This window comes from Aplysia californica, unplaced genomic scaffold (assembly GCF_000002075.1).
Source record: "Aplysia californica isolate F4 #8 unplaced genomic scaffold, AplCal3.0 scaffold00444, whole genome shotgun sequence".
In the NCBI taxonomy this organism is placed as follows: domain Eukaryota; kingdom Metazoa; phylum Mollusca; class Gastropoda; order Aplysiida; family Aplysiidae; genus Aplysia; species Aplysia californica.
The window spans coordinates 617,906-626,855 of NW_004797714.1; the positions used below are offsets into that span (position 1 = coordinate 617,906).

Consider the following 8,950-nt stretch of genomic DNA (forward strand, 5'->3'; position numbering starts at 1 on the left):
CTGAAAGATGATAGAAGATAGAATTTTTTTAAAAAGATAATTTACCTGCGCTTGAGCCTGATTTATGATTTGCTGGTCTGTGACACCGGTGAAGTTTCCGCGGAATTCCGTTGTCTGTCGTATCGTGAACGACGATGCGACAGCCTCCACGGGAGTATAGATAGTACCTGTGAAGAGCACAAGAGATAATTTCAGATGCGCACACGTGTGTTTGTTTGTGTTTGTGTATGTGTGTGTGTGTGTGTGTGTGTGTGTGTGTGTGTGTGATATAATAAATGAACTCACAAGATTATGGGATAAAAAAAGATAAAGGTAAAAACTCGACTTACAGGTCTTTCTTTATCTTTTATTTCCCTTGATTAAGTCCATAAGCATCTTCCCTGTGGATGGAGAAATTCAACAGTGTGTTCACATCTAAAGTACAACAAAATATTGATTCTCTAAATTATAGTTTTAGTAACTCAATTTCTACCACATTACTCTCATTTTAATAGTATATTGGGTTATGGTAGATGGCAATTCTATGAGCATTAAAGAGGAACATATTTATGCAAAATCGCTTCTTTAAATTAGCCCATTATCCACTTTCCATATGAAAAAAAACACATTTACGAATTTTCCTTGGATAAATGTGTCAGGTTAAACAGAAAGTTTCAAAAGATATTATTGCCGCATAACACTATCCTTCAATTTGATCATAATTTCGAATACTATATAAGACATTTAATGTGAATTTCTGAGGACACACACTCTCACACACACACACACACACACACGCACACACACACGCGCACGCACGCACGCACACACACACACACACACACACACACATATTATGTACCTAAAACTGCAGGTTTGAAAAAAATTATAAGTGATATACAAGACTGGCATCTGGAGTGCACGAACTATATATAAAACTGTATTAACGGAATATTAACTATAAATAGTTTTAAAAATGAACTTGAAGATATTGCAGACGAAATTTAAAAAAACACCTTGGTACCAGAAGGGAAAAAGTAGTATTTCCCTTAGAGATTCTGACATTGAAAAATTGTATGATGATGGAAAGAGAGAAATGTTAAAATCAGAAGATGGAATACGAAAAGCTCTCTTAGGAATTATTACCAATATTATCTCTAAGATGTGTTGGTCCAAAAAAAAAATCAAGGAAACACAGTATTAGAGACGCCTTGCAAGAGTTCTAGATAAGAACAAAAGTGCTGACTTTTTTAATGTCTCGAAATATGAAAATTGTAGGTCATACAGGTGATTTAAATTGTGTCGATCACATTAAAATACCATCTCCATAGGCATTACAGAAGTAATTCCAACAGACACGTTAACAATGCCTTTAAATAAGGAAAGAATATTATGTAAGTTCAATTCGCTTCAAAGCGACAGAATGTCACAACCACGATTATCTTTCTTTTTGTTATTCACTACTATCTATTTCTGTCTGAAATGTAACAACTTACATTTTTTATACTACTGGGATAATCTTTGATTCATAGCTGTTAATAAAAAATGTATCACCTCTGAATTTTACCTGCAGATTTGTTTCTGCTTTCGCATACAGGCAAACGTCGGACTTGCAATAATCATGTTATTCAGAGAGGTTTTTATATCTACCCTAATAAAAGAAAATACCCTACTTTAAAGGCTTGGTTTTTTTTAACGAATAAAGAAGATTTTTAAACTCTTCGGGGTAAAGGGAAAAAGAAAAGCTAATAGAAACAATATCCACAGAAACCTCTACATTCAGCTATAGAGGTCGCATTGCATAACATAATCTTGTCGGTTATTTTTTTACAATCCGCTGATAAACTTTACAAGAGACACAAAAAATTTGGATCCGATGGCATGACGATGTGGAGCCGGCCGGAGATGGGCCGGGATCTAGACGGTAGAACGTATAGGCCGGGGTGCATGGAGTGGCCAGCGGCGTCTTTTCTGTCTCACTGTGCCTTGAGCTCCTAGACGCTCTGCTGGGACCACCTTTATGAAAATTCCAACAGCCTAGCGGTTTTAGTCTTGTAGTAATCCGGAGTCAGTTTTGATACGGTGTCGTAGTGGTCAGGCTCTTGGAATCATAATCGTAAGGTCGTGGGTTCGAATCCCGTCTGGGACCCGACGTTGTGTTCTTGGGAAATGCACTTTACACAAATTTTCCCCACTTCACCCAGGTGGGAATGGGTACCCGAGTATAGACAGCCAAAGATCTTGACTTGACAGTTTGTTGGTGTTTGATTGAGCGCATAATCGACGGTTCACACTTTCTGTTTTCCCTGGAAGCCAATATTGGTTCTGGGTGAACGTGGGTCTGCTGGGGTAATAATAGTTGTTAAGTGAATTGCACATACAGTGGAGCTTGGGTACGCGCTATATAAATGCAGATTAATACTATTATATGCAGATCCTAGTTTACTTGAAAGAGGGTCTGAGACCCGACCGGCATACCCTCTACCTGGTTCGCCACCCCCTCCCCCCCCCCCCTTGCCAAAGATGTCACCAGGGTGTGGCCACTGTACGTGCTGCAGCCTCGTGGAGACGCAGTTGAGAGTTGAGCGCCAGGTGGGAACCAATGGAACCAATGTAGTGCGAGCTCAGTAAAAATGTGATTAAAAGCCTACTTACACAGCATCTGCTCAATGGCATCCTTCTTCGTCTCCCAAATTTCCTCCGCCTTCTTGACCTCCGGGCTGTTTTGGGTTACGTGCGGAATAAAGAAAAAAAAAAAAAAGAAAATGCATTAAGGAAAGAAAAAGATGGAAATAAAAAGGGGAAACAAATAGCCAGTCATTCTTTTCCTGCAATAGGTCCCTAATACTTGGGTGCATCAATTGCTCAGTTGACGTCATTCGTGATGAAGTGGGGGGTGATAATAGCCCGAATTAGAATCATAATCGAGGCGTTCTTATACGTGAGATGTTTCAAAAATTTTCAAGACTCACATACAAAAATAACATTGAGTCCTGTCTGAGAAGAACGTGGGATTCATGTCATGTGCCAGAAACAACTCTATTGTGTTAAGCGTGAAAACTTACAATATCACGTTATTATCCTATCTAGTGATGCAATGTCGTTCGAGAAAAACATTCTATAAATCGTTCATTTATCTCATTTTTCGTTCTTGCTTTTAAAATGTTAAAAATATAGAAAGAGTGTCGATTCTTTAAAGATGCATAATATCCCACGACCATAGAAGGGAAAGCGGGGAAGGATGAGCCCTATTTTTTAAAAATGTTAGTGATCGCTGTTCTGCGAAAAATGCCATTTGGACTATGTAAAAATAAGTTTCATATCATTATTATTATGATCAACCCCCGATTTAAACAAGAAACCGGAACAATGCTCTGATGCCATGGCAACGGTGTTGATTTAGGAACAAGTTTAGTTTTTCAATAAAGTGATGCAGATAAAATTCATTTTTATGAAATGAAGAATATCTAAATAGCAAAACTACTCATTATTTACTCTAAAACAAAAAATAAGCTAAATAAACGAAGCTGAAACATGGACTTGAGAAATGCCAGGGTAGGATAAGCATTTTTTTAATGATCGCTGATCTGTGTAAAGTTTCAATCCCAATGCTCATGTCAAAGAGGTGCATGGTTTTACATAAATTTCAGCTGACCTTCCGATCCCTGAACTTGGAAAAGCTCCAAACCTTTTTACAAAAAAGTGACATTTTCAACAGGGGTAAAAGTGATGAATTTTTGCCATCCATGAGGCAAGCTGATTAATTAATGGGGTGGGTTACATTGATCAGTGAAGCTGTATATCAAGAAGACATAGGTTACCATAGTAATAGGTGTAAGCTCTAGAGGATATAAACTTTATAGCATGGATGTGCAATGTTATACTGTAATAAACGTAAGATCTACATGAAAAGATTTGTTACGACAAAACAACAGGATGATGGTGGCAGTGAGGCGATCCTTACTAAAATACAGGTGGTTCTTTTTAAGACAAGAGGAGAATAGAATCTGAAACTTTTATGGAATTAACCAAGTGATGAAATGGTTGAAGTCAGAGGAGGTAATACGATTGGTGATGATAGCACAGACAGATTAAAAGAAAACATTACTATTAGCTACGAGGTGTGTCTCAGAATAAAGTTTCACTGTCATGCTGTCCTCACATATAATTATAAATCACCTTGTATTTGGTATCAACTGAAAGCTTATTAAAATACCTATTCTATGTAGGAACCATCAAGTTCAAGACATTTCTCCATTTGATGTACCCAGCGGTCAAAGACAAGGTCCCGAGCGCTTTTCTCATAGCCTCTTGAATCTGGTCCTCGTCCTCAAATCTCCGACCTCGTAGCATTTCTTTCTCCTTGGGGAAGAGGTGGAAGTTGCATGGGGCGAGATTGGGCGAATAGGTCGTGTGTTCCAATAATTCCTACAAGTAGCCCTCGAGAAGCTCGTTCACAACTCTGGACTTGTGAACAGGCGTGTTGTCATGATGCAGAATGACGCCTTCTTCAAGCAAAGCGGGTCTTTTTTATGGATCTGCTTGTCTTTGAGGACGAACCTGTAGTAGTCACCATTGACAGTTCCGCCAGGTGTGACTAGCCAGCTCAGTATGAAGCCACTCATGTCGAAAAAAACAACAATGTGCTTCACCTTTCTCTCCCCGTGCTTTCAGCGTTTGCTTCATCTTTCATGTCAGATCTCCCACATTCAACTTCCCTAATCCATTTCCTCACTGTTTGAATTTGATGTGGCATTATTTATTCCCTATTAGTTTGTATAGATCACCATGGGTTTCAACTGCAGACTTGCCGAGAAGAATTGAAAATTTGATCCCAACTCAGACATCGTAAAATGAGAAGGTTGCACCAATGTTTCGCTAAGCCATTTTCCTCGGATTTGCCTTGGGCAAAGTGCAGTAGTACACCATACTTGACACGTCACAGCTCTATGACCCGTTCACCAATGCACTTGCAATTTGGCTTTGAGATTTCTAAGACATGATGTCATGACGTCGCAAGCTTTAGTGGCTGTTGGTTGAGTACTTTTAATTTTATGGAGGAGGGAAACTTTATTCTGAGACAGACCTCGTAAATGCGTTTCTGAAAGAAACAGGGACTGGAAGAGAGTTTATGGCATGATTGTAACTAGTGATGCAATGATAAAACATCATTGAAAAATATGATGGACAATGGTGAAGACGGTGGTGATGATCTTATGAGCTTATCAAATATTGGGCTCTTTAAAAATTAGGTCACCTCTTGAGCGCCAGGTCCCATCACCTCGGACTTGGTCCATTTCCAAATTATCTGATGCTTAGCAACATACAATACTACTTCTACGTTATAGCTGATAAATCTGTTCTTAGTTCTTTTAGTTTTTCTTAATTTAGAATTTTGGTTCTACAACTTCTTCATCATCAACTGGTTTTGTTATTATCCCTTTGTAATGTGCTGTTATTTCTTTAAATCACTCAACTCCACCCCCCACCCCAACCCCCCACGAAAAAACAAATTCTCAAGAGTCACGAGCTTATCCTTCTCCAGAGACATGACTGCCCCGACTTGCTTTGTTCCATGCCTTGGTACAACTACAACTGCTTTTGGTGGGTGCTCATTTAAATATTCGGCCTTACTGCAGTCTTTCTCCTCCTCCTCCTCCTCCTCCTCCTCCTCCTCCTCCTCCTCTTCCTCTTCCTCTTCCTCTTCCTCCTCCTCCTCCCCCTCCCCTTCCCCCTCCCCCTCCCCGTCTTCGTCTTCTTCTTCTTCTTCTTCTTCTTCTTCTTCTTCTTCTTCTTCTTCTTCTTCTTCTTCTTCTTCTTCTTCTTCTTCTTCTTCTTCTTCTTCTTCTTCTTCTTCTTCTTCTTCTTCTTTAAATGGACATCCTGTCTCTAGTGCGAAGCCTGCAGTTCGCTGCAGGTCCTACAGGCTACCATGAAGCTTTTGGGCAGCTTGCGTAGGACTAGTTCAGAACATGTATTTCCTTTGAAGTGCTTCATGTGTTAGGCAGGCTTAATGTAATAATTTTTTTGGAGTTTACTACATGTCAGTTTTAGTTTTAGTAGAGGATTTATATGAGCGGCAATCTACATGTCAGTTCAAGGCAACGGTGCAGACCAACAAAGTTGACTGTACTGATCTTATGCGCAGATTGAGCCAGTCAACAAATTCAAGCCGCCAGTCGTCTACGGATATGTCATTCTATACCCATGAGTTCGGTATGTCCACGCCGTATTTCAGGGCAAATGTCCTGTGCCATAGCTCTGCAACGTTGTAGGGAAGTCTGTACAACATGCCGGATAGGTTTATTACATGACATTATGAAACTTTTTCAATTTCATCTGAGAATATGCACTATCCATTAGTCAAACTTAGATGTGATAATAAATATCCGTTATCCAAGAGGTAAGTTGATCATCCGTTCAACTTACCCCAAGTTCTGGTGATGTATTTCACATAGACACAAAGGCGTTACTAAAAGCATGTGGCAGTTATCAGACATTGTTAAACATTGCTGCCAACAATGCACAAAAACTCTACTGTTCAATGAAAATGGGAGCGGCGGGGGGGCTAGGGGAGGGAGGGGTGTGGCTAGGGAGTGATAAACCCGAGTGTACAAGAGGGTCAATGCAGAAATTTCAAGTCAAACACTTTGGCTGGAAAAGCAGGAAGTGGGATTACAGTCAATAATGAACTGGAGCTTTGCAATGAACAAATCACATTTCTACGAGGACGGTTATATCGAAGCAGTTTTAATTGTGGGTAAAAGCCTGGGGTTATCAACTTACCCTTACACTGAACTTACCCCAACTGATGTTTCATGTAGCCCATCAAGAACTCTTGAAAACAGCCAAAAAATGTTTACTTGGCATATTTTATTTTCACAAATTGAGCCACAATAGACTACTGACAACAGTGCTGAAACTACAAATGGACGGAAAGACAGGCAATGGACGAACAGGTCAATTATGGACAGATGATATAAAAGATTGCACAGAAGGCAGAAGGCTGGCTCCGGGCAAGACGATGGTTCGGGACATGTGCACCAGTCCTGGGACGACACTTACAACAAGAACTAGAGTGTGAGAGAGAGACAGAGAGAGAGAGAGAGAGGGGGGGGGAGAAAGAGAGAGACTGAGAAACAGACAGACAGAAGGAAAGACAGAAACATAGAGACAGAGAGACAGAGAGATAGAGACAGAGAGACAGAGGGACAGGGAGACAGGGGGACAGAGAGAGAAAGAAGGAGGGGGAGCGAGAAAGATAGACATACAGATATAGCGAGATAGAGAAGGATAGAGAGACAGAGAGGGAGCGAGAAAAGGTGAGAGGGACAGAGAGAAAAAGAAAGAGAGAGCGAGAGATAAAGAGAGAGGGGGTGGAGTAAGAGGAGGACGAGGACGAGGAAGAGGACGAGTAGGAGAAGGAGAAAGGAGAAGGAGAGAAAGAGAGCAAAAGAAAGAAATACATTTTTTACCTTTTAAAGTTAAAAGTCAAAAGAAAAAAAGCTTTAAATAAACTTGAATCATTGATATTCATAATAATATGTGCATAATCCACTGCAACGTAAACGGTTTCAATACATGGAATATTTTAACAACTCTTAAATATATTTTTAAAAAGACAAGCACGACGACAAAAACTGGCCAAAAAAAACACCATATCATGTTCTTACTCGATAGTGATGGGTTCACAGTAAAAGTCAAAACATAGGTCTGGACCGCTGAGGAATAGATTAAAATATGGAGGTCATTTCTATGTTTGAATCCTGGGATAAAGATAGATTTAACAAATTTTGTAAATCTCTTGGCTGCAATATTCTGTGTTGAGTGTTTTGCCCTGCACACTGTGTCAAAGGCTAGAGACAATCTGACTTGCTTTTTTCACTGTGCAGAAACATAATCCAACTGTAAGAGTGTAAATCTTTGAATTTCCTTCTCTCAAAATTACACACCACTGAGATAGAGCCGTAATTCGAAGCGAAGAAGATATATTTCTTATATTTGTGAGACACAGAGAGTACACTCTTGAGATACCTATACAGAACCAGTGTAGCAATTTTTAAAAATGAAAATGCACTACTTACTATGTGCATTTAAAGATAATACACCGTAACGCAAATAACTTTCTTAAAAGAAATAAAAGAGGCGACATCAACAATAGACGAAATATAGTTATTAGCTCTGGCACTGACAGTAACTGTTTAATGCAAATCGTTGCTAAGAGTCATCCGATTAAAGAATCATAACTTTGGAAAACTGGTGTGACTGAAGCAATATTATAGCTTGCATGTCAACTCCTGCTTATCAGAGGAATTGAACATGTACGTAAATCTGGGGTAAGAGATCATAATACAATCTCTGGCATGTCCATACTTTACGTAGAGGGTATCAAAAGGTATGCTTACCCTAAGCCACCCCCCCCCCCCCCCACACCTTAAAAAACAACCTTGACAACACTCCCAACGTTCTTCAGAACATTCTCTACAAAAGAAGCAGTTGACGTTTAGACCCTGCTCAAATCTTTCCGCATGTTTGCTGAGGTACGTATTTTTAAGCAGGAAAAAACTGAGATTGCTTAACTTAAGGTGGCCCACACGAATAAATAAAAACTTACTTAACAATCAGTTCCTCTCCTTCTTCGCACTTTGGCTCATTACCCAGGCAGGCCTATTATATACAATAGAAACGGGGTGGATGTTATTAACAGTTCACGGTGAGGTTTTCGATACGTGTGAGAAAAACAACAGCAAAAACAATAACAACAACAATAGCAACAAATACAAAAACAACGTACATTGATATATCTGTGAGTAAAAAAACCCCAACAAAAACATGACAACGAACAAACAAACAATAACACATAATGATTAGATCTGATTACTGAGTTGGGAAGTTTTTTACTTATTATCACCGTTGGACAGACAGACAGACAGACAGACAGACAGACAGACAGACAGACAGACAGACAGAC

General features: G+C 39.6%; 1 protein-coding gene across 1 annotated transcript in view; it reads right to left on the minus strand.

Annotated features, from left to right (window-relative positions):
• LOC101851664 (proline-rich extensin-like protein EPR1) overlaps positions 1-8,950 on the minus strand; it is a gene marked incomplete at its 5' end in the record, with an annotated part of 55,798 nt that overhangs the window by 692 nt on the left and 46,156 nt on the right. The window contains 4 exon segments of the mRNA XM_035971491.1: positions 330-380; positions 2,635-2,699; positions 7,653-7,700; positions 8,594-8,646. Of these exon segments, the coding sequence (XP_035827384.1) occupies positions 340-380; positions 2,635-2,699; positions 7,653-7,700; positions 8,594-8,646 (207 nt within the window).